Raw genomic sequence first — 25,936 nt, 5'->3', positions numbered from 1 at the left:
TACTCCCATACAGAATGACAAAAACCTTTTGTAACATCTTCTGATTGTATGCATATCTGTAAAGATCCCTCTCCTCTTTGGGACAAACCCAAAGAATGATCTGCTCTGATGCAGTAATCTATCAACGCCAGTGTCAGATTGAACATATTGGTTGACTATGTGGATTTACCTGATGTGTATATCAATCAGTGACTTTTTGCAGCGAGTTGAGTTCTCTCGGCCACCGTAGAAAATGCAGAGCGCGGCTTTTTCTGTGTTCCCGCGAGATTTAGGTCAAACCGGATGTTGTCACTGTCAGTAGTATTCGGGAGCGCATCTAAAACACCCGGGAAGGTTTCATAACTACACTTTACACCATCTCGTACCTGCAGCCGCATTTTAGCGCGAAGTTTTCCTCCGCGTTCCTCCACACCATGCCGGCCACCTCAGACATCCACACCGGCGAGCGGCCGGAGGAGCGACCCGCTGCGGAGGAGAGGACGCCGGGGGGTTTCTGCGATGAGCGCGGGTACCTGGACCAGACCCAGTACATCCTGCAGCACGGCCGCAGGAGGGGGGACCGGACCGGGACCGGAGTGGTGTCCGTGTTCGGTGCTCAGGGCAGATACAGTCTGAGAGGTGGGTGTGTGGATTCAAAACGGTTTCATATACGCGTGAAGGGCAGACAGAAAAGTTCTGGTTCTTTTCTGAAGAGGAAATACTCCAAAATAACAATATCTGCCTTTTATATTGTCGGAGGGAAAAATACTAAAGTATTTACAAACAGTCGATTATGCAGAAAAGCCATTTACAGACAAACATGATTCAAGATAATCAACTTATTGTACACACTTGATCCATAATTTAAAAACGTTAAAAAAAACTAATATTTTGAAAAGCAAGAGTTTTTTTATTCGTTAGATTACTGGTCTTTATTTCATCCATAAAGTTAAAGCAACACCAAGAAGCTATTTCCAAGGTTGACACTTTAACCGAGTGCACAATATTTATGATCATGTTTTGTTTGTCTGTAAAATAGCCAATACAACTAGATGCTTGAATATAGGATAACCAGAAGTGTTTAGTTGTGTAGGAGTGTAACGTTTAAAATCTTACATAAGTACATCTATTGTTTCCTTATGTTTTTTTAACTGAGAAGAAAATGCAGTACAAAAATAACCTGGATTCCTTTCCGTACTTTTATTCACAAGTTTGCCCACCAGGGGACACTGTCAGGCTTATTATTCAGCTAACATTTCCAGCATTTTTTATGAACCACATAAAATAAATTAAGGCTGATTATAATATTTTCAATCTGTTAAATTATAGTTATGTAAGTAATGTAAAATAACCGGTTGAGTCTTTGCTGTAGATCAGTTTCCTTTGCTGACGACCAAGAAGGTTTTCTGGAAAGGGATCCTTGAAGAGCTGCTGTGGTTTATTAAGGTGAGGATGATGAGTTTGTACTTTTTAAAAATGTCAATTCACACTAATTATCTTTTCTCTCTTTCCTCTAGTGGTAAGTAGCAATACAGTCCTTGGACATATTTAGTAAATAAACTCTCTCCTGTACCATCCACACGACGTTGACAGTTTTCACACTCGAAGAAATAATGTCCCTCTAGAGTATCAAACTCTACCTGGAAACTTTTAAAAGAACTGACCCTTAATGCCTTAAACTGAATTAGTCACTGATATCTTTTTCTTGTGTTTGTGTCACAGGGGTCAACAAATGCCAAGGAGCTCTCGGAGAAAGGGGTGAAGATCTGGGAAGCCAACGGGTCTCGACAGTTCCTGGATAACCTCGGGTTCACGGACAGAGAAGAGGGCGACCTGGGACCTGTGTACGGCTTCCAGTGGAGGCACTTTGGTGCAGAATACTCGACCATGAACGCAGGTAATGTTTGTCAAAGCCACGCCCAGTGACATATTTTAGTGTTTTGGTTGGTACATGCAAATGAAAATCGTTGGGTTGCTATGTGAAAACACTTTTTTTGGATGGTTCAGACATTTTAACCATTTGCAGGAAGATGAGGCAGGTTTGTCACCCATTAAACAATAGAATAAGGAAAACAAGTGGTATAACAGTAAGTGTTTTTTACCTACAGTCAAACTGACCGTAGGCCTGTGATTAAACCTAAACCTACCTGACAGATTAGTGGTCTTCAGATATTCCTCAATCCTTATTGTTGATCCTCCCCTCAACAGATTACACAGGACAAGGTGTCGACCAGCTGCAGAACGTCATCGACACCATCCAGAAGAATCCAGAAGACAGACGCATCATCATGTGTGCATGGAACCCCAAAGGTGCAGCAGACACCCAAATTAAACTTGATTTTGTACAGACCGGGTTTAGAAACCTGTTAAATCTCATTTTGTCAAAGGAGGACGATTAAATATTTAATCTTTGCCTCCTTGTGTTTTCTCAGACCTGCCCCTCATGGCTCTGCCCCCCTGCCACGCCCTCTGCCAGTTCTACGTGTGCGATGGCGAGCTGTCGTGTCAGCTGTACCAGCGCTCGGGGGATATGGGTCTGGGCGTGCCTTTCAATATCGCCAGCTACGCACTTCTCACCTACATGATCGCTCACATCACAGGACTGAAGGTAAGAGCAGTGACCTGACCTCCTCTAACGGTTATTGAGATCATCCTGTTCAGTTACTTCAGCTGTCGTGTGTTTTTTTAATTCTTTCCCTGCAGCCTGGTGACTTTGTTCACACGCTGGGAGACGCTCACGTCTACGTCAACCACATCGAACCTCTCAAAATACAGGTGGGTTCGTTAAAACTGTTTTCTTTATTGGTCTCTTCTGGATTTTAAACTCACATGAGCTCTTCTGTCTTTATCTCACAGCTCCAGAGGGAGATTCGCCCGTTCCCCAAACTCAAGATCCTGAGAAAGGTGGAGAGAATCGATGATTTCCGGGCGGAGGACTTTGAGATCTGTGACTACAACCCTCATCCTCCCATCAAGATGCAGATGGCTGTGTGATATCCCAAAGGAAAGACAATTTGGGATGAATTGGAAAACAATTATCACACTCCGCTGTATTCATGAGTTATTTTTATTACCAAGATCATTTTAAGGAGTTTATCAACATCACTAAGCGGCTAAAAGAGATATTTTTGTATGTTTGTGTGAACTAGACCTTTAAACTCTATTAAGTTCTTACAATAGTTGTGTGAAAAACTAATCTACACATGGGTTTTTTCTGCTGCTAAACTTCTAATTTCCTGAATTCTTCTAAACTGTTTCAATTTGCTTATTTTAAATATGGTGTTTAATGTATTTCTGTAAATAAAGACGTTACATTTGGAGTCAGCCTCGTGTATCTTGTAGGAAACTTGTAGCAATTAAGCAGCTCACCGAGTGTAAAATTGAAATTGTGCAGATTGACAAAATTACAGCTGTCGGAATATCTATAATACAACTCAAGGCGAGTTTAATTATTCGTCTAAAAGAGCCTCTGGTGGCGCGTTGGAGATAAAACCCCTCATTTGTTCGCGAGCAGCTTCCACACGTCTCCTTCAGGGAACTGGTGTTTCCGCACGGACGAGTCCAACATCTCACAGGAGTAGCCTGGATCCTGAGAAGAGCAGAGAATACATGCGTTATGTATGAATAATGTAAAGTATGTATAATTATATTCTGTCCCTGCCCACGGCCGTACCTTTGGGGGCATGTAGTGGGCGTCCTGAATCACCACAGGGCTGGTGAAGTGTTCGTGGAGGTGATCCACGAATTCACACATCCTGTAGGTGAAGTCGTGATTAGGTTTTATCAAGAACCAATGAGACACAATCAACAGCTCGAGACCAGGAAGTGAAAAGGCAGCCCGCTCTCACCGGTTGTCGAGACTCGCAGACACACTGACGTAGTCGAAGAGAATCAGATGCTGGACGAGCTCACACAGGCCGACTCCTCCGGCGTGAGGACACACAGGCACTGGGGGAAAGATATCTAATTGTTACGATACTGAAATACATAGTATACTTTGAATAGGATTATACTGGAACCATGAAATAAGGCATAAATAAGATTCATACATATTTGAAAACCTCTTTGATCCTCTTTTTTTCCGACGGTTTTTGCTTTTTCAGAAAAAGAAAGTGACAAAACTTTAACTCTGTTGCTTCTCAGGACTCTGTGTCTTGAATTCTTACCCTGGAACTTGTGGGCCATCAGCAGCACAGCCAGGTTTTCGTTGACGCTGCCGAGCCGACAGCTGTCGATCTGGACAAACTGCAGAGCCGACGCCTGGAGGAACTGCTTAAACATCACCCTGTTATGACACTGGAGAGGAAACACACATTAAACATTATCATTTCTTCAGTCAGTGTGTGTGTTCTATAGAAACAAACTGGAGCTCTGACCTGCTCCCCTGTTGCCACTCCGATCCCGAGTGGAGCCAAAGCCTGCAACGACAAAGTCAAACATCTTCTATCAGAGTTGAACCTGGAAGAATGAAACTGATGAGTCATAACAGGACTCAGGCCCGAGGGATGAAGGGTTCTGGGCTTGAGCAGGTTAAACTTTAAAATTACCTAATATTCAACTGTTACTCAAATTAGAACACAATAAAGAGACACAAAACAACCATAGAGACACAAAAGGACAATAAAGAAATGCAGAATGACCAGAGAGACTTAGTGAGACATCTTGTTCATGCGTAGGAAGGGTTTGGATGGCACTGGATGAAATGCCAAACAGCTTAATACAACTTGTCTTTCTTGCCTTAGAGATGGTAGCGTGACCCAGGATGTCATCCGGAGACGTGGGCTCTTCGATCCACAGAGGTTTGAACTCGGAGAGGCTGGTCACCCAAATGATGGCCTCACCCACGTCCCATCTCTGGTTGGCATCGATCATCTACAAACACAAAAAACATCTCAGTACACTTCTCATTCTGTGAAATTAACAATGGCTACACTCAACTCTAAATCTGGAAATGCTTCTGGTCCTGTTAAGAAGAGTTATAGTTTGAGACGTGCAGAAACAAGATGACGTAGACACAACCACTTGCTGATTGGGTCTTTTCGGTCATGACATCATTTTGAAAATGCCCTTTTTCAAACTCTAACCTAGTCGTGTGTATGTAGCCTGAGTGGTCCGGGTGAAACAAATCTCACCAGCGTGTTGTTTGGTCCGATCATTTCCCGGATGAGTCGACACCTGCGGATGTCGTCCTCGAGATCGGCACCGACTTTCACCTTAAACTTGGTCCAACCGCTTTTAAGTGCGTCAGTGCAGAGCTTCAGAGAAAAACAGCTGTCAGTGACAAATATAGAAACTACGGCCTGTATGAGTGCATCATGCATTTTATAGCCCAGAGACCTGTTTGAGCTGCTGGTCTGAGTATCCGAGCCAGGCGCAGGAGGTGGTGTACGCAGGATAACCCTCCCTCAGCATCTGATCCTCTGGCAGGTGAAAGAAACAGTCCACACATTAATAATTACCCGAGGAGAAGTGGGTTTTAATGGAGCAATCATGGGCTGCAGGGGCTTATTATGCAGACTAATAGCACTCCTGTTAGTTTCTAAAGAGGCAATTTAGTTCCACAAAATCCCATTCAGCCATGTAATTAAAGACTCTAGTGTGCTCACCTCGCTGCTGCTTCCCCTCTTGTGCCTTCACCAGTATCTCTGAGTCAGGAAAGAGAAGCAGAGAGAGAGTGTGCTGCTGTGATTTAATGGTTTACAAGGCACAGGTCTGTTACTGGACTCACATCTTCATCATCTACAGTCTCACCCAGAGCCTCCTTCTCCGTCAGAGCGTCAGTGATGTATCTGAAGTCGATGCAGGACACGATCTGCTCGGGAGCCTGAAGTGACACACACGATGCATCATACTTCCCTTCTACACAACCTGAACATGAATCTTCCATTTCAATTCACTGGGACTCACCATGTCAACGAGGAGTTTCCACAGCGGCTGCGGGACAAACGACAGGCTGTGAGTCACCATGTGTCATATTTGTGAAGGAAATACTAATAATGGGTAAATCTCGTGGCCCCACCTTGCCCTCCACCCTCGCCCACAGGTCCCACACGGCGTTCAGAAGTGCAGCCGTGGCGAGGTGGATCACTCCTTTCTCTGGTCCCAACTGTCAACAACAACACAAGAGGTTTAAAAGATGTATTTGATGTTCCCCTTAAAAACGATCAACATTGGATAAACAGCACTGAAGGAAACTGGGTTGAAATGGGGACCAGACTGGGAACAGACCCTACACAGACTGTATGTAAAGAGGCTCTTACCCATCTCATCTGTCCGTCACTGGTCAGCAGGCGGTAGAACCCTCGGAAGTCGCTCACAATCTCCTGCAAGCTTTTCCCAACAACCAGTCCTGACAGGGCCTGCACAGCACACACCACTGCAGGGACAACAAGCAGGAGGACATTACCGAACCTGACCACCAGGCAGCGGGGTAGGGCTCAGTTTTGTGCACAGGCAAGCAAATTAAAGACATTCCATGATGAGGTAGTAATTTGGCATTGCAGGGTTATACAACTTTATCAATAATTGTTGAAATATAACATTGATCAGAAGTAACACAGAAGTAACAGAAGTCCAATATTTACCAATATAAAATATTTTAGTTAGCAGAAGATGACAAACAAAAAATCTAGCAAAAACAGTAGGCCCGAGCACAACAGCTAGGGGGCGCTATGATTATTATTGAATATTATCATAATGGAGATGTTCAGGGCTTTTTCTAAGAAGTTTTGAAAGAAGTTGCATTCAAGGCGAGTCTAGATATGGGAATTTCGAGTTTATCAGGTGGACCTGAACGCAGCAGCAACCTTGTGTGTGTTCCGTGTGTTTGTGTCTCACCAATGTCGGTGCCTTTTCCCAAAGTGAACGTGATGCCGAAGCCCTGGAGGCCACAGTCCGTGTCGATGACCACATAAGCGGTTGAATAGTCCGGATCAGTGTGCTGCGGTGTGGACAGTGAACACACACTGTCAACATGTCACTGTGTGTGTTTGTGTGTATGTGCGCGCACGTGTTGGTGCACAACCCTGCTCACCATTGCATCGGAGCCATGCTGCTCCAGAGACGTCGGGAATCGAACATCCCGGACCGTCACATTCACGATCCTGTGTTTCATGTTGTCTTGTGATTCAGGCCCTGACCACTGTTCACTTCCTTATGCAGGTCTGTCCCGCCCACCTCCCCCTGTCACATGGTGCATCATCGGTTCAAACAAAGTCTAATTTCTAACAAGCCAAATGAGAAATCAACGTTTTTATTGTACAAATTCCCCACATCACTCTCCCTCCCTCCCTCCCTCCCTGATATAATACACAATCTTATTTATTTTGTATTAACATGAATATTAATAACCATAAAGATAATATAAAATGAGGATTTTCTTTTTGTAATATACAAAGCCCTTTTGTACAAGCTCAGTTGTCATTGTTATATCATAATACTGTCCTGATGAGTAAATACAGGATCAAAATGCAAAGAGGAAATCACTATATACGAAAAGAAAAAACATCACTGCCGTACAAATCGTTTCTGCAGGATACGTGAAAAGTTCTTCAGCATCACATTGTAGAAAATCAAACGTCTGTTTCCAGCTTATTTGGAGTTTTGTTCTTTTGTTTTCATGTTCGTCACCGACAGGAAAAAGACAAACAGGTCTGTAGTCGATGAAATCCTCCAACGTGCTCGGCTGCTTTCACATGTGAGCGAAAGTCCACGAGTTTCATTACTGTTCAACTGGTTCTTCTGCGGTAAATCCCGAACCCGGCGACACATTTCACAGACTGTTCTTATGTAAGCGGGTCCCTGTGGTCGTCACAGCAAGATTATACAACAACAAAGTGTGTTTCTGCACGCTGATGATGATGAGGATGATCATGATGATGATGATGATGATGATGATGGACATTTAAGGGGAAAACTTCAAATGAAGCTATAAAAACATGTCCACATGATAGGATCAACTCTTAAGGGAACATGACATTAAAAAATAAAAATAGTAGAAGCCCAGAGAGGATAGGAGTCCGTCTTCCTCTCGGCATTAAAATAAAAAAGAATAAAAAAAAGGAAATTGCACTGTAATGAATGAAATATAGATAAAGTTCAGCTGTGTGGAATTGGCTTCTTAGATAATCGCTGTCAAATGGTCTGTGATAATGACCATCGACTCCCCGGAGAGCTTCTCATTCATATGATCCCCGTCAATAATTAATCGACTTAATGCCTCGTGAACTAATCCACCACAGGGGCTGTAATCTGGAGGAAATTGGAGCGCATTACTTTCAATAATATGTTTTTTTATGAGGCATTATCACAGCTTATTTCACAGCGACACAAAACTATTCATGAGCTGCGTGTATATGTAAAACCAAGCTGATAGAGATGTTTGTCCAATTTATACACAATGAATAAATCTGCATGGAAAATCCACAAATTCCCCAAGACTCCAGTACCATGGCTGAAAACAAAACAATATGAAAAATTGTTTGGGTGCAGGATTTTAAAAAGAAGGGGAGGGTGGAGCAGTGGAGCAGTGGTTGATGTGACTGATCATTCCAGTCGACTTCCCATCAGAGTCAGCAGTGTGTGCTCCCGGCTCCTCCCAGGCTATAGGTTCTCCCCCGGCTGATACTGTGGCTCCGTGGCGGTGAAGTAATCCTCCAGGAACGACTGCAGGTACTCGAACGTGGGCCTCTCGTCCGGGTCCTTCTTCCAGCAGACCTTCATCAGCTCGTGCAGCGACTCGGGGCACCCCTGGGGGCAGGGCATGCGGTAGCCCCGCTCCACCTGCTCCAGCACCTCCCGGTTCACCATACCTGAGGGGAGGGGGGGGGGACGTTGGAGTATTTTAAATTGACAGAATATGTTTTCCAGAGTGCACAATTTAAATTCTCACAATCGCAAACACAAAGGCCTAAACACAATCCTTTCTGTCGTCTCAACCTAAAGACTTGAGTTTTCAATGATGTGCAGAAAGATTAAAGTGGAGATTTCCCACATTTAAGAGGCTCAAACCAGTAAAGGGCTGTTTTTTGTTTGGCTAAATTGTTATTTGCTATCCTGCTGAGAGTTAGATGAGAAGATTAACACCAATCCACAAAGACTAAATATGAAGCAATAGACCAGGGGGATGTTAGCCTAGCTCAGCATAATTAATGGAAACAGAGGGAAACAGCTAGCCTGGCTCTTTCCAGTGGTGCAGCCCAAATGTACAAAACCACACACTTAATATGGACGACATGTCCCCTTAAGTTAATTGTAGTTTTTACAGTTATGTTTTAATTTGATTAAACAAACTAAACATATTACATAATATAACAAATATAATGTACAAATGAGTGAGCTTTAGAGATGCTAATGGGGCCATGTCTATCTGTTTCCCTCCTTACATCATGTACTTATGCCAATTCCTTATACCATATTCTTTTAATCAATTATACAAATTGTTGTCATTACTTGCTGCCAGTGGACTAATCTACTAATGGTCTCAGATACGGAGTCGAGTGGAAGGAGTGCAGAACACTGCAGGCCCGGCTGCCCGGGGCCGAGTCAGTCTGGCAGATGGTTATAAAAAAAAAGAGTGGTGTTCAATCTCCTGATCGTTCCCCCGACAGATGGTCTCATCTAATCTCAAAGTGTGTGTGTGTGTGTGTGAGGGAGGGTATTAGTGTGTGTGTGTGTGTGTGTGGATGTCAGTTTTACCCCTGCAGAGGCATAAACAACCAGCACAGACAATGTCAGTGAGCTTTACTTCATCCTCTGACATTAACAAACACGCAAGCTTGACGTCGTGAAACCAGATAACAACGGCTGTGATTCACCGCCCTCCGATGCCATGATTTCCCGGCAGGAGTATCATTTTGTGTGTGTGTGTGTGTAAGTGTGTGTTTTTACCTGGGTAGGGAACTCTGCCTTTGGTGACAAGCTCGGTGAGTAAGATGCCGAAGGACCAGACATCTGACTTGATGGTGAAGCGTCCGTAGAGCGCAGCCTCAGGCGCCGTCCATTTAATAGGGAATTTGGCTCCTGTGTGTGTGGGGGTGGAGAGGAAAGAGGTCAGGTGATCCCCCACTAGAGGGCGCATGTGCTCACTTCTGGTTTAATTTAGAGGAAACCACAAAGGCCGCATGAGCCTCAGCTACATGATGAAGAGTTTCCCTGATGAGTCCATCACTCTGGTTTATACACACTTCACAGAAAAGTCTTAATGGATCTAACATCTTTTGGATTTAATTAATGAGCAAAAAAGCCTGCTCAACTTCAAGAGGCTTTTCTGCCACAGCCTTTCTTATTCTGATATAAGCAGTAGATTTTTGTTCACCTCTTCATGATTCCGACTTATGTCGCAGGGACAATTTTTTCTAAAAAAGGAAAACGTTTAAGGTCACATTTTCAAATTCAACTTTTCAAACACCAGAATTTGTTTTCCTGCCACCAGGAAGTCAGTTTCAGCCGAACATCATATCATATCATAAATAATCATTACTGAGCAGCTGCTGGGTGACTGAGGTGAACACGCCAAGCTAAGATGGAAAACATGTTCAACTTTATATTAATAATCATATTCAGAATATGACAATATTTAGACTTTGGATATTTAAAAATCTGGACTTATTTTGAATGTTTTTGGCCGTGTTTACAGTCGATTCAGAAAAATACGTCTCAATTGGTGTTTTAAAGAGTTTTTGGAGGCATGTTTGACTTTGAGACAAACTAGATTGTGATTTTGTGCTTTTAAATGTGAATCAAAATCAAAAAGAAAAATATAAAATTTCAAAGCATGAGCACAGAAAACTCAAATTGTGTGCAGATAACACAGAGTGAGAGTTTGGTGAAGCAGCCCTTTAAGAAGCGGACACTTCGCCCAGCGTGTAAAAAGTGCAACTAATGACAGGAACCAGGAGCATCTGGTTTCCTCCATTAACCTTAATACACCATGATAGGAGACAACAGGGAGTCGTCCTTGCTGTGAGGTCGCCGCTCGGTCCATCTCTACCTTGACCCCTCGTTCACCCGTGACTCTGTGGGAGTGTGTGAGTACCAACCTTGCCGTGCTGTGTACTCGTTGTCCTCTATCAACCTGGCCAGGCCGAAGTCGGCGATTTTGCACGCCAGGTTGTCGCCCACGAGGATGTTGGCGGCGCGCAGGTCCCTGTGGATGTAGTTCATTCTCTCGATGAAAGCCATGCCGTCAGCGATCTAAGAACAAACAGTTAGACAGCGTTTCACCACCAAATCATTTTTAGCTTCTCACACTCATACATCAAGCCCTCCTTTTTCCCCCTCCAGACATAAAAAGAAGCGTAAAAGTCAGAGAACGAACACAAACTGGGCCAAATCCGGGAGAGGAACACATGCTCGCCTCAGGCTATTGTTCTTTTTTTAAAACCTGAGGCTTAAAATAGAACTCTAAACTTAACAGAGTGAATGAACTCCACGCAATTTGTGCACTTGTGAAACCAAACTGTGGTTGTATGACTCAATCAGTGCAGTTTCAGTCGACCTTATATGAGGTAACCACGACCACTCAAATCTAATTACTTCCTCTTTGAGATCAAGTGACAACAAAATGTGAAGAAATTCCCTGAAGGCAGACTTGAGATATACTGTAAATGTTCGAAAGGCCAAAAATATATTTAGTGGGGCAACTGTGACCGTGACTTTCAACCAACAAATACGAATCAGTTCATCTTTGAGTGCAAGTGAACATTTGGACCAAATTGGAAGAAATTCCCTCAAGGCGTTCCTGAGATTTTGTGTTCACAAGACAAAACATTTGCTTTCTGAGGTCAAGGTGTTCTTGAGATATTGAGTCGTATCAATATCCAGTGGACGGATTAATGGACAACGTGTGTTGCCGGCGTGGAAGCATAAGAATGCAGGTGTGTTTTGTTCGTCTCACCTTTGCAGCCATGTCCACCAGCAGGACGAGCTTCAGGAATTTTCCATCACCCTCTTTGAGGAAGTCGAGCAAGCTTCCTGTGAAAACAGGAAAAGAGAGAAGTCATAAATGCGATTGAGCCATGATCAGGAGTGAACTGTGAGTGAGCTGCATAACAATTTACTGCGATATGAAATGTTAAATATTTCAATATTTCCCTGGATCCTTATCACACCTGCTTAGGGAGTTGAACTGAATATTAAACTGAGCTTGACTCTGATTCATAATCAATATTTCAATCAATATTTCTCATAGAAAACAGAGCAGGAGTTGCTCTGTGAGCTTAAAACATAGAATGGATCAACAAACTGAACGCACTTAGACATGCCTTCTCTCTCACACACACACAGGCAGAGTCATATGTCATAGAGTTAACATTTACAAACACATAAATCTAATTCCCCATAAAACCCTGAAGAAGAGAAAAGCACGCATTGCAGCTGAAGACATTCCTCCCACATGAAAACTACTGCTGCAGTTTTCAATTAACCATCGTGGATTCAGGCCTCGAGGAACCACAGGGGACTTTCAGGGACTTTCAATCCATGCTGCAAATTAATTAAAAACGTCCATCAAATTTAAATTTGTTGCCTTAAGGAGATGAGCACGCACGTATAAGACATCACTGCTGAGAGTTCCATGGGTTCAGTTGCTTGATGTTGTTATGCCTTTTGTTTAAAAATAGACCTCATCAGTTTCATGTAAAGCTGCTTTTTCCGGAGGGGCTGTCATGTGACAACGCAAATGTCCGAGTCAGTTGCTTCGAACGTTCTCCGGGGAACTTGTCCTGTCGGCCCCCTGGTGAAATGTCAGAGTGACCCCACGTGGGAATAGAGCGAGAGAGTGTTTCACAGCGTGCAGGGGGCCATGTCGATGACGTTTCTAACATACGAGAGACACGAAACTAAAACAATCCAAATAGCCCAGGATGAAAAAGAGGTGGAAAGAAAGACGAGATAAGATCATCAAGGTGCCCCCCCCCGAATAAGAAATCTTCATGCTGCCGTGTTTTTCAAATGCGAAAGACAAACTCCGGAAATTGTGCAGAACCAAACTCTCATTGGTTCACGTTTAAAAACAGCTCAACAGGAAACAGCTGAGTTTAGATTTTCTCCAGGAAAAGAGATTCTTAGAAACGAACTAATCAAATAAACCAGCCTGCAGCTTCTGTTTTTAAATTGGATTTCTTTCAGGCATGTGTGTTCACCTTTGGCCATGTACTCCGTGACGATGTAGATGGGCTCCTCCGACACCACCGCGTAGAGAGGCACCAGCTTGTCGTGCCGGAGCTTCTTCATGATCTGAGCCTCCTGGAGGAAGGCCTCGGGCGACATGGTTCCCGTCTTCAGCGTCTTAATGGCCACCTTGGTGGTGCCGTTCCACGTGCCTGCAGCAGGGAGAGGACAGAGCCCACAGATCACAGGGGTATCAGCGCTGGTAATGGTCTGGGAGCGAGACAATATCATCAATTAGCTCTTGTAATTGCACAGACGTGTGCTGCCATGTGTGAACGTCTCGTAAAAAAAAACATCCCTGGGATGAGTCAGTTCAACGAGGGACAGATACATTTGGCTGCAGCTGAGACGATGGCCGGAGATAAACAGAGGAAGCCGCTGCAGGAAGTGGACAATTCTCCAGTTTGGACAAAAATAGACAGGATAAATATAAACTATAAATGTTTTGTTTGATTCATGCACACGGCGTCTGATCCTGTGTTTGCCCTACATCTTATCACCAGTGGATAATAAAATATCTATGATGTTAGGAAAGCACTTTGGGAACATGTGTGTCGTTCTTACCCATCCAGACCTCTCCGAAGCAGCCCTGGCCCAGCTTGAGCTCCAGCCGCAGGGACTCCCGGGGAATCTCCCAGGCGTCCTTCGCCAGCCCCTGCGTCTGAGGCTTGACCGTGGGGCAGACCGTGGTCAGCTTGTGGCAGAGCCCGTCGGCGTGCTCTGTGACGAAGTGAGACACGGAGATGAAGAACGTTACATTACACCCAGCGGCGACACACACACACACACACACACACACACACACATATACACCCACCCACGAGCCTCTGAACCAGCGTTTCAAAGCCGGTCCCTTTTTCACGTTAGATTCATTCCGTTTGATGTTGATGCATTTCGACGCCCTTACACTAACTGTGATGAAAAATAAATGAGATTAAGTTTTAAACACACCCAAACCCTCTCCAGAGCCACTTTGAAATGAAGTGGGATCACAGCGATTTAACCTCACAGCTCCCCAGGCCAAAGGCGGGAGGTGGGAGGCTGCAAATCGTAAAACGCATCATCAATTGTTATTAAAATGAAAAGCAATTCATCTCCCTTGGTGACACTCTGGGGCGCCATTGTTGGAAGCGCAGCAAACTGCATGGTGTGACTGTGGGTAATTTCCAGGACAATTCCTGGAGGTGCGATGAAAGACTATGATAAATAATGAATGAGAGAAGAGAGGAAACCGAGCGTGAGGGCGAGCACGTACCTGTGTAGTGTTTGACAAGCTTCTGCAGCGTGTCAAACTGTGCCCGTGTGGTGATGTAGTATCCCCCGTTGTCGAGCTTGCGGATCTTGTAGTGTTTTACGTTGTCTCCTTTGGCTTCGTCCCAGTCTCGTATAGAGAGAGAATAAGCGCCTGAGGGAGGGAAGAGAAATGTTCTTTATCCTCTAAACACGAGTGTCAGTGATTCAACTGTGCTGCATTAAGCCTGGACGTTTAGAGTAAACAGCAAATTCCCAAGTTTCTTTTATTTATATCATGTGTTTGATTAAGGTACATGGGAGTATCTCATCTGTGTGAGTGTGGTTGTTTGGACTGGTTGGTTTAAACATAGCAATGTCAGCATATATAAGTTGTACAATATAGAGAAGCTGTAGTTGTTCTAGCAACACAATTCCCATTTTGTTTTTACAAGATATTGTATATTTAACAGAAAAGTATGAGTGTACCTCGTCTGTTACACAATATTTGGTTAATTAGTTTGTTTGAATGGTTGATTGGTTTGACTGATTGGTTGGCACTGTAGTCTCCTTCCTCATTTAGGTTTAGTACACAATGTGCAACCTTTGATTTTTAATCGCAGAAACAGACGTGTTCATCTCAGCCTCACAGAGCTCGGACTCTTAACAGGCTAACGTCAGGACTTAAGCTTCAGGAGGAGAGAAAACAACTTAACAAAAGGAGGAGTCGTCACCTTTAGTAGTTTCACTTTCTCGTACCAGGAAAGTTCCTCTGTGGTTCCCCGTGTTCAGCAGCAGCCTCTCTGCATCTTTGCGTCCCATTTTGCCAAAATACCACCTGTAGAAATACACCAGAGAAAGGCAGCTGTGGACTGAGGAGCTTTCTGTTGAGAATCAGTGACACATGAACTAACTCTCCTGGCGGAGAGCATCGAAATCACATTACGAGGCTTCTCCCAGGCTGTGAAGCTGTTAACGTCGGGCCTGTGTTCTCTGATGCAAGCCATGTGAGATGAGATCATGCTAGTGCCATTAGGCTGCCGGTGCGCTGGCCGTAAATGGAGTAACAAGGTTATAAGAAGCAGCATCAAGGCCTTACTCTTCGGCCTGGATGGAGTCGGCGGGGGCCACGTAATTGCTCGGGATGTAGCCGTTCTTCCCCGTGTTGATGGAGCGAGCCTCCCACCAGTCTCCCTCCCTGCAGGACAACGACAGAGGAGGGATGAACGATGTCTGGTACTTACATAACAACTTTCACGGGTGATACAGCGGATGAACATTGGTAAATGGTGGTTAACAGTCAATGTTGAGCCAGGTGTTAAATGATACGGACTTTATACACCTTTGTGGATCAGGGAAGCGGTTCGAGCTGTCACTGTGTTATATATATATGTTCAAACCCCAACCGTCTTTTCAGCTTTTTTATTTTATCTTTCATATTCTGCAAAAATGTCCACGGGAGAGATTCTTACGTGTTGTTGATGATCTGGAAGCGATCTCCCTTTTTGAACGTGAGATCATCGGAGGTTCTGGCTTCATAGTCGTACAGGGCCACAAAGAACGTGACGCCACCTGAAAAACCACAAGGACACGGATGATGAAAAAAACAAGCGCACACACGCATTAGCAGACGATGATGCAGGTAGAGCAGCCGGCTTGTTTGCCCGTGTGCCTGTTTAAAGACCAATTTGAGGACATTAATCTGTCTCGCCGAGGTCTGAGAGCTGATAGTGCATCGATTTTCTCCAGCTCTTGTTTTATTACGTGAGTGCGTCTCCGGCGAGGAAATACGACTCTGACTCAGACTCTGCAAAGACGAGCAATGACAAAGAGAAGTCAGCATCGTCTCCCTCACTTTCCTCATCTAAATCCTTTCAGGTGAATTTAAGTATAAAGTGACTTATTTGCACAAAAGCTCAAATTAAACAGTACATATAAAAATCACAGTGTAAATCGACTAATCTTTCTGTGCCGGGCCCGTTCTGCCGACTGTGCGGCCACATGCCCGGACAGATGACGGTCATGTACCCACCACTGACAACAATGCTGTCAACACTAATCCAATTATCTCCTGCAGAAAGCAAATACCATGGCAGTGCCACCTTCACTCCTCCCCCCCCCCCCCCTGAGAGCAGATAATCCATCGTGGAGGAGGATTACAGCCTAAATCCCACCTAAACAGGAGGGTTCAATCTGGGTCTGATCAGGATCGCTGTAACCTGCTCAGACACGTTGATCACCGCTGATAGCAGCTCCTGTGTTGGAGCCGACAAAAGCAACGCCGGTGGAAATAACAACCACTGTGGCATTAGCCGCGACGTCCACATGTCAGATAAGAAAACACAAATCATTTAACTTAATGCTGAATATTGTTTGATCATATTGTGGTGATTTACGTTTTTTAATGTGAATTTCCTGCCCTTCAGGAGGCCATTGATTCCCATTAGTTCCACTGGGAAGAATATGGTAGAATTAAGTAAAGCTGCAGTTTACATCCACGTCCACATTGTTATCAGTTCATCCTTAAGTCCAAGTGGACATTTGTACCGGATGTAATGAAATTCTCTCAAGGTGTGTCTAATGCATCACTTTCAGAATAATGGCCTGGACGTGAGGTCACAATGACCTTGACCTTTGACCTCCACAGCCAAATCATTTCATGTCTGTGCCAAATTGGAAGAAATTCACTGAAGCAGTTCCATTCAAATAAAACCCTACTCACTGGGAACACCACCAGAGAAGGAATTGGACACGGGACCAGTGAAGGAAGACGACATCCCCCCGAAGGGAGTGATGGCAGCTGAGGATCCACCAAACGGCGTGAGGGTGTGGTTAAAATTCGCAGCCCCGGAGCCAGACGTGGCTGTGGGAGGCTGATTCTGCTGCAGCTGGGTGGGATCCGGCCCGTAGTGACCTATGTGAGGCGTGGTGGCGGCGAGGTTGGGGTCCGACACCAGAGAATTGTCCGGCTGGTACTTCATCGCGGCTCCTTTGTCCTCTTTGCTTTTAACGCAGCCCATCGTCTCGCCCTTCCTGGACAGAGGGAACACAAAGCCCTGGATTTTAATGCAAGCAGATTGAAGGAGATAAAAACAGCATCCCACTCATCCCTCGCCTTTATGATGCAAAGTGAAGTGACAGGCCAAGGGAGCAGGATTAATGACTGCAACATAAGGCTCGGGAGCATGAGTCATGAAATGAAAATTTAATGATATTATCATGTGAATCACTTTGTTGTTGTTGTTGCGAGCGGTAAGACTGTAAGCCATGTGCTAACTGGGACATATGGGTAAAGGCTAAAGCCGCTTTCAGTCTCTCACCAGTCAAACGTGGCCATGTAGATTAAATTGTGTGCATGTTTTGAGGTATGCTGAAAAAGCTGATTATGCGTTTAAATTGTCACGATCTATTGAACCATAGTTCTATGAAGAGATTTCTTAATTGTTACATACAAGTGACAGGTTAAAGCCAATCCGAGGCTATTCTTCCGTGACATGGAGAAGAAAAGGAAGTCGCTCCAGTATAAGTGATGTGTACCACATCTTTTGCCTCATTGTAAATCAAACATCCCTTTTTTGGGCCCAACTACATGGGCCTACTAGGCTTAGGTCCAGTGGTTAAAGGGGTCAGGGGGCCCCTGGGCCACAGGCGTTCTAAAATGATCATGCAAAGACTAAAAACAACCATAAACTACCTCAAAACTGTTAAAATACTTAACATAACTGCAGTAATAAATAATACAACTATAAAGCCAAACAGATGCAGATTGACCAAAAGATCCCAAAAAAGAGACTCAAAACAACTACGAACAGACGCAAAAAGACTACAAACACTACGGCTCCATTGTTTGCTGTAGTTTGTACTTCAGGCGGCTTAGGGGCCTTTTATGTGTCTGCACCCAGGGGCCCAGTGTCTCATAACACATCCAGATCTTAATTTTAAAACACAGTCTTGGCTCCGTCTGCGTGGTCCTCATTTCTCTCCTCTAACACGAGTTAGTCGCTGAGGCATTCCGCTGCGAGGTGAAAGTCTGGAAAATGTGGAGACAATCAGACGCGCTCCTGAAGACGTCTGAGCCCAACTAGATCCAAATGGTCTCATTCATTAAAATCCGCCGCGACTCCAGGAAGTTGGACTCGGTTAATTGCCGCTGACAAAAACGACAAGACTTGTGTGTTTTTCATTCAGAGGAGAGAAGATGTTGAAACGGGCCCAAACTCGGTGCTACCGAGCAGCATCGCAGCACAGCTGGTGACAGGCGTGACAAAGGCAGCCGCTACAGGGTCACAATCACACATCGGTCGAAGAATATACGAGCTGCTGGAGCTGTTATACATCTTTCACAGATTTTGGAACAGCGGCCTTGATGTTGGAGGTGGGAGGGGAGAGAGGGGGGGGGGGGGGGGGGGCGTAATCGAGAGTTCATCGAGTTCTCCCGCGGAACTGCCAAGGAAATCAAGGGAATGAGGGCAAACCACAGAGGCTTTCCAAAGATTCAGAACACTTTGCTCAAATAAAGCGGTGCAAGCGGTCGCACTGCAGGTTGCAGCTCGTGCCGGGCACTGGTCGTTTACTCAAAGCCATTTTATGAGGTGATCCGTCACTGGAGATGTGTCAAAATAAAACCGATTTCTTTAAAAAGTGCTCCAAAGGAACTCGCCAGTAAATCCAATGTCAGACGTTAGATGTGGAGCCAATGTTTTTGGAGAATGTTGGAAAGAAGGAGGAGAAAAAGACGGCCTCGCTCGGCAGCCTGGTCAGCGATGGCTGGCTCGCGTTTCATCATCAGACAGATGAGAGTCTGGCTCGTCGGGTCAGCAGTGAACTTACCACACCATAAAAACGCTGGCCGCTGTCCCAGGAATACTTGCACTTTCGACTGAAGACGATTTTCCCGTCCAAAACTGAGACATCAGGCATCTCTTGAAAGTGACATCACTCTTCTAAAATGATCATAAATGCAGAAAAACTGACTTGAAATTATGGAGCTAACACGCAAATCTACAAGGGTGAGCACTACAGTATACTGATGTTAGCAATTAGCCCGAACCACCACGCTGCCACAGGATTAAAGGGCCTAACGGATGGTTATATTTTGTTCTGTGTGTAAGATGTTAAAAAGTGACATTTCATTATTATTTTGTCATTTACTGTAGCAGACACATGCTGGTGTTCCCTGTCTACCCAAAGTACAAATACATATGATACTTGGTTCACCATACTCACCGAGGAAATTAAATACATTTTCTCTGATTAAATTAAAACTATACTTTTTATACCAATAAATCCAAAGTGATAAATGACTCACTGCAGAGCAAAAATAATAAATCAGATAAAATCTCCACCAGAGGCATAAAGACAAGATTTAGATCGACTTCACAGAGAGTAAGAAACAAAAAGAGACAGCAGGTTGGTTGAATGGGGGGTGGGGGGTGGGTGGTGGCGGTGATGATGAGGCAGACGTGCCAGCTTAAACTACTGGGAGGATTTACAGAATTTAAGAGGATAATAACAGAGAGCAAATAAAAAGGAGCGACCATCGGGACCTGGAGCTGTAACGTCGTCGACCCCGGACTCCAGCCACACAGCGTGAAGTGACCTTCATGTGAAAAGCACAAACACTAGATCAGCTGTCAAGGACCCTCGGCAGTGATGAGACACTGATGACTGGCTTTGTCCTGAGCCTCTGAATCAGCTCGGCTAGCCGTCTATCAACACCATGTTGGTTTATTCAGTCGGACATCACAAAATGACACCATGGGCATCGTCTACAGAGCAGATGAGACGCAGAAGTGTCGATGTTTAAGAGTCTCTCCACAAGATCATTCCTGAACAACACACGGCACCAGAAGGAAAACTCGTCCGTCGCTTGCTATTTATAGCAACTTATTGTAATGGCTGACAACATCCCATCCCCTGCCCCGAGGAAGACGACGTGACCTACAACGGCACGGAAACACCAGAGAGCTCCCAGCTACACGAGCGAGAGCTATGGAGACACAATGAGAGGAAGAAGTTTACAGACACACAAATCACAAACACACACACGTACAGTATACAGAAGCTCCGTCCTGAATCTAATTTGGGTCGACGCGGTGCTGCTGTCTGCAGATATACAGGTGAAATGAGGACAAGGCGACTTGTCAATCACAGCTTTGTACATTGGTGCAGACTGAAATGATCCGCTGAAGGCAAACGTCTCCCATTTTTCATCTGACTCGACTGTGAAATCTATAAAACAAAGAGCTGCAATGATTCTCTCTGTGTGTGGGACTTATTTATTCATTGAAACCGAAATAAAGACCTTGAAAATCATTTCTCTCTCTTTGGTTTTCCGTGCCACAGACTTTATCTTCGTTTAGTATTCCTCTTCCAGTGAGGTCAGACTGCTCTGTATGCTACTGTAGAACTGATAGGTGGTGGGGGTTCAGGTCCTTGCTCAAGGACACTTCAGCAGGGCAGTTACGTCCTGTCACCTGCTTGAAACACGAAAGCCAGGCCACCTGGTAGCTGAAAACAAACATGGAGACTGAGTTTCGGTTTTTCTGACGAGTATTCTAGAAAACACGTCTAGCCTAACCTGGCATGAACCCTCAACTTGGGATATGCTCCTCACACTCAAACATTAAAGCTGCATTCAGACGTGCACTGAATTCCATAGAACCTCAAGACTTTCTCTGGAGGGGCTGCGTGTGAGAAGGCCTCCAGACCGTCGACCGACTTTCTCCAGCCGGTCCCTTGGTTAATACTCCGCAGGGAGTCCGGAGGAGCCCATGTGAGAACACAGCAGGAGATCCTCCGCAGGATTCACAGAGTGGAGCGGGGGTGATGTCGTTTCTTAAAAGCGACAGACGCAAAAATGACAAAAAGGGTGTTTGAAATGAAAACACCAGAGAAAGTCCGGACCCCATTCAATGGACATCCTCAGGAGTGCACGTCTGGACACAAATTATTTATGAATTATTAACATGATGGAATCAAACAGGTAAAGTTCCTGTGCAAGATGCAAACTAGAGAACTATACACTCTCTGGTATCTCGTTCATAATTTGCAATCTGACTGATGTATTTCATATCATCCTTATTTTAGATGTGAGGCTTTAAAGCATATTTAAAAAAAAAAGCATAGCCTGCATTTTAAATGAACTGAGCCAATTATTCTAAAATATATATTCGGTCTTTTTAGCATCTTGCTGGATCAAACAGCCTCCGCTCCCTTGAGGTTGAGATGATCTAGACTCTAATGAAGTTGACATTTGGCTAAGAGTCAGACAGCCGAGCTGAGGGATACGACGGCAGAGGAGTAGCTCCATCCGTCAGCCAGCGGTCGAAGTGAAAACCCTGGCCAGCGTCTCGTTGGACAGCTGCTGGACGGGGGAGGGCCTCCGGAGCTTTACTGGGCTTCAGATCTGCAACAGACGCTGCCTTCCACCATCCACCGCATTCCTCTGATGCCAAAGAGTTAAAAAGTGGGGTGTGGAGTAACGTCATTCCACGAGATGGATGTGAAGCCTCAACGTGTCAGGAGAAAACCTCCATAAATGAGATTTACACAGCTCCGGGTGTAGCGTCCTGCTGCAAGAGCACTCCCATGTAGACGAGGGCAAGACAAGACTTGTAAAGTTTGATTTGAGAAATAGTAAACACAGCCTGGAGGTGTTCTTTGGGAAATGAACGCAGAGACTTGAGAGCTCTTGACTGTTTTTATTGGAAGGAAAGGAGCCTTGTCCCTCAGCTCTATTTACCAGCGCCAGCCCAGAGGGAAAAGCTCTGTCGGATTTTCAACTTAATATGACTCCACTCATTTTTTACTAAACTTGACAAGATGGTGTGTAGTAAAATCTCTTCACTGAACCTCAGTGAACAGCGTTTGGTTGTGAGTTATTGTGCTGCCAGACTTCACAGGGTTTTCTGCTGCAAGCGACTCTTTTGAGAGCCTGAACACTGGCACCTGAGCGATGGCCGAACGTGAGCTATTTTGGGAATCGGAGTGTGTCTGCGATCAGCCATTTGTCAAGTGGGCCGAGTGTTTGAAGTGTCGACATGTAACAGAGTGACTGTGTAAAAAGACTGGGAGGTTTTCTGTGGCAAGAAATCTAATTCAACTAAAATGTGAGATTATTTGGAGACTCTGCAGCAGTTTGTGGGAGCTGGAGTCAAGTCAATGAAACAGAACCTATATGGATGAATAGATGGATGAATAGATAGATAAGTGGATAGGTGGATAGTTGGATAGGTGGATAGTTGGATAGGTGGATAGGTAGGTTGATGGATAGACAGACAGACAGACAGACAGACAGACAGACAGACAGACAGACAGACAGACAGATAGATAGATAGATAGATAGATAGATAGATAGATGAATATATGGTTAGATAGATAGATAGATAGATAGATAGATAGATATATGGTTAGATAGATAGATAGATAGATAGATAGATAGATAGACAGATAGATAGATAGATAGATAGATAGATAGATAGATATAAATAGATAGATAGATAGATAAGTTTTCCTGTGAGTGTCAGTGAGCTGACTGCAGAGCTGCTTAAAAAACCTGTGGGTGAGGCAGACGAGTCCCTGGTCCTGCCTTCAAAGTGAAACGACAGTAAAATAATAATAAATCATCACACACACTCACACACACACACACACACACACACACACACACAAACTGTGAATCATCAGTTTCATCATGAGTTTGAGTTCAGACAAACTGACAGCATCACAGATAAGGATCTGAACCTCCTCCTCCGTTTCCTCCTCCTCATCCTCACAATCATCCTCCTCATCATCCTCTTCCTCCTGACACATATACTCTGAATCAGCATGAGTCAAACACAGACTTAGATATTTGACATGATTCCTCCTCTGCTGTCTGGGCCTCATTTCAGTCAACTGCACTTTCAAATACAACACAGAGAATTTTATAATATAAAAAAGACGCAGATATTAACATTTATATCTATTTATTTGCAGGAATTTTAACTTTTAACATTTCTTTTCCAACAAACCACCTAATATCAGCAATTAAAAATGTTTAATCAATGCAATAGTACCGTACTGTGATGTACTCATGGTATAATGACCTTGTCCTATTTCTAAGTATTTAAATGATATCATGGCTACACTCATATTCCACAGGGACCCTGAGCACATGCTGTCTTCTCTCTCACATTTCTTTTTAACCTTTAGTCATACTGGATTTTGAATGTGAGTGAGGTTTATGTCAGAGTGAGACAGATTCTTCTCTTTGTTGCTGACAGGTCAGACGGGCCCATCCTTATCTGACAAAGACCTGCCTAATAATCTGAAATCTTTTACCTTCACAGGATCCGCGTCCTTTTCTCCTCCTTCTCTCCTCGAGTCAGATCCCGGTGAAATAACGGAGATCGGAGTTATTCCAGCCGTGACGGAGCCGCCTTCATCCCCACTTCGTGCATCCGGCGGCAGAGGAGGAGGAGGTTGCTGTGTGCGCGCTGGGGTTTCGGGCTGAAGTTAAATCAAAGCAGTGTGCGAGGAGGTCGGAGCTGATGCAGGAGTCACTCATTGTTCCAGAGAGGTGACGGATGAAGAGGAGCAGGAGCGGGAGGAGGTAGAGGAGGAAGAGGAGGCCTGCAGCTGCATCACAGCCACCACACGGGACATTAATAAAAAGAAGAAGGAGAAGAGATCCTGCAGTATTCCTCCTCTGTGCAGCCTCCACTTCCTACTACTAAACTTGCATCCACCCCCAACACAACAACATGGCCGACCCTGCCTGCCTCTGCCTGCTCTCTGCCTTCGGGACTGAAGCCGCACAGCTGGGGATCCGTCCGGTCACAGCTGGTCCGGGAACAGCTGGATACACACGGCTTGATGTTAAGACCGCAGAAGATAAGAAGAAAAGGAGGGATGGGGTCAGAGGAGAAGGATGAGGAGGAGGAGTAAGAGGAAGAGGAGGAGGAGGATGGTCTCATGCAGAAAAATAGGAGGAACCACAATGCATACTGCACAGTCACAAATGCAGAGCTCTACATCCCCCTGGTGGTTGCAATCGGGCTACTGCAGCTGGGGGAAATCGGATTCCACTTAGAGGGTTTCAGAAAAGATGATATCAAAATATAATAATTCGAATTAAATAATATTAATGTACTAAATGTCACATTATTGTTTCTTCAAGATTCTAAGATTGAGTGTCATACAAATGAAATATATCACAATATGGTACCACGTTTTGTATTAACACATATTTAAGGTAACTGTTATTATTTTGTGCGTTTTTGGACTTGTGGACGTGTACGAGCCAGAGACAAATATTCAACTATAATGAAATAAAATGGAAAACCAGAAAAACAAAAAATCTCAATGGGCATTATGAAAAACAAAACAGGAAGCCCGCTATTTTGTATTTAGTGGCAACTTTAAGGTGGCCCTGAAAGCTCAAAGAACAGCAACTTAAGAAAACACATGCAAGTTGACAAAACTCAAACAAAGTTAGAAAACATCTTCATCAATTTCACAACACAACACATTACAGAAAGGTGCGACAAATGGAGGCAAAATGACAATGGAAGTGTTTCCAGAGGACGGCTATAAGAGATGGACACTGCTGTCACAGAAGACATAAAAGTGTCCAATACATCAAACAAATTCAGTTCTACACAGGGGTCGGCAACCCGTTAGCTTGACGTTGTCATATTCATAATTCTAGGCTGAATATGAGTCTGATACTGCTCCATTGGGCTGTGATTAGGGGGCGTGTTTCAATCGAACCAGGGAAAAAAATGCCTCTTCGCTCAATTGGATAGACCTACAACCAATCAGAGCAACAAATTATTTGACGTATGTAAAGCGACGCATAGTTGTTGTCAACAGAACTCAACTGCACGCACGCTGGCAGAACTAGAAGAAGAAGATGAGTAAAAACGATTTTTGCCGGTGTTGTAAAAATAATTTAAGGCTACACGGAGAACTTACCAACACGATCAGCATTTTGAGAGAAACAGTTAAGGTGAATACACCTATGAACAAGTTCTCCGTTCAGGATTACAACTCCACAACACATCAAACAAATCGTATCGCATTTGTTGGTCCTGTAAGAACTTAATATCACGGCTGGAACGCGACATTCCCGTGTCCCATCTTCTTCGTGACCATCGGGGCTAGCTGATCAATTAAACTTTTTCCAAATCCCGTAGGAAGGACAGCACAAACATCTTTTCGATCTACAAATGCCTTGATCGCGTTTCTCTGATTCTCTTTCAAAATGAATGCGCTGCCGATGTCTTCTAAAACAGACTCAATGGCAGCATGTACATATCTCAGCTCTCCAGCGGCAGGCATGTTTGTGGAAAACAAAGTCTACCCAAGCGCTCTTTGATGACGTAGTTGATTACGTAACTGCTGATCAGATATCTATGGTTGATCATCTGTCCATCATCGTATAAAGCCCGCCCTGACAATCTGATTGGTCCGAACAGCTTCTGTTCGGGCATAGTTTCTTCCAAGCGGAGCAATGCCAAACCGAACTTCCTGACCTCAGATGTTGCTCATTAGATTAAATTTGTTTGTTTTG

At 44.4% G+C, this 25,936-nt stretch overlaps 3 protein-coding genes across 3 annotated transcripts; 1 reads left to right on the top strand and 2 right to left on the bottom strand.

Annotated features, from left to right (window-relative positions):
* The first annotated feature begins 278 nt into the window (after positions 1-278).
* Positions 279-3,299, top strand: tyms (thymidylate synthetase). The gene is made up of 7 exons (XM_062379709.1): positions 279-618; positions 1,352-1,425; positions 1,702-1,876; positions 2,188-2,289; positions 2,412-2,587; positions 2,683-2,754; positions 2,836-3,299. The coding sequence occupies exons 1-7, from the start codon at positions 414-416 to the stop codon at positions 2,971-2,973; spliced, it is 942 nt and encodes a 313-aa protein (XP_062235693.1). The 5' UTR covers positions 279-413; the 3' UTR covers positions 2,974-3,299.
* Positions 3,029-7,137, bottom strand: enosf1 (enolase superfamily member 1). Its single transcript, XM_062379708.1, has 15 exons — positions 7,013-7,137; positions 6,817-6,919; positions 6,240-6,355; positions 5,999-6,085; positions 5,887-5,913; positions 5,731-5,803; positions 5,586-5,624; positions 5,317-5,399; positions 5,112-5,234; positions 4,717-4,851; positions 4,356-4,397; positions 4,146-4,275; positions 3,828-3,927; positions 3,653-3,734; positions 3,029-3,568 (listed from the first exon to the last, which is right to left on the bottom strand). The coding sequence occupies exons 1-15, from the start codon at positions 7,091-7,093 to the stop codon at positions 3,476-3,478; spliced, it is 1,314 nt and encodes a 437-aa protein (XP_062235692.1). The 5' UTR covers positions 7,094-7,137; the 3' UTR covers positions 3,029-3,475.
* A 144-nt stretch (positions 7,138-7,281) lies between these two features.
* On the bottom strand, positions 7,282-24,446 carry LOC133932975 (tyrosine-protein kinase yes-like). The gene is made up of 12 exons (XM_062379900.1): positions 23,704-24,446; positions 17,102-17,412; positions 15,852-15,951; positions 15,479-15,577; positions 15,114-15,217; positions 14,405-14,554; positions 13,714-13,869; positions 13,122-13,301; positions 11,876-11,952; positions 11,019-11,172; positions 9,868-9,999; positions 7,282-8,789 (listed from the first exon to the last, which is right to left on the bottom strand). The coding sequence occupies exons 2-12, from the start codon at positions 17,397-17,399 to the stop codon at positions 8,581-8,583; spliced, it is 1,659 nt and encodes a 552-aa protein (XP_062235884.1). The 5' UTR covers positions 17,400-17,412; positions 23,704-24,446; the 3' UTR covers positions 7,282-8,580.
* Between the last annotated feature and the right edge of the window lie 1,490 nt (positions 24,447-25,936).

The sequence above is a fragment of the Platichthys flesus genome, chromosome 21, assembly GCF_949316205.1.
Source record: "Platichthys flesus chromosome 21, fPlaFle2.1, whole genome shotgun sequence".
Lineage (NCBI taxonomy): Eukaryota > Metazoa > Chordata > Actinopteri > Pleuronectiformes > Pleuronectidae > Platichthys > Platichthys flesus.
This window is presented reverse-complemented; position numbering and strand designations above follow the sequence as displayed.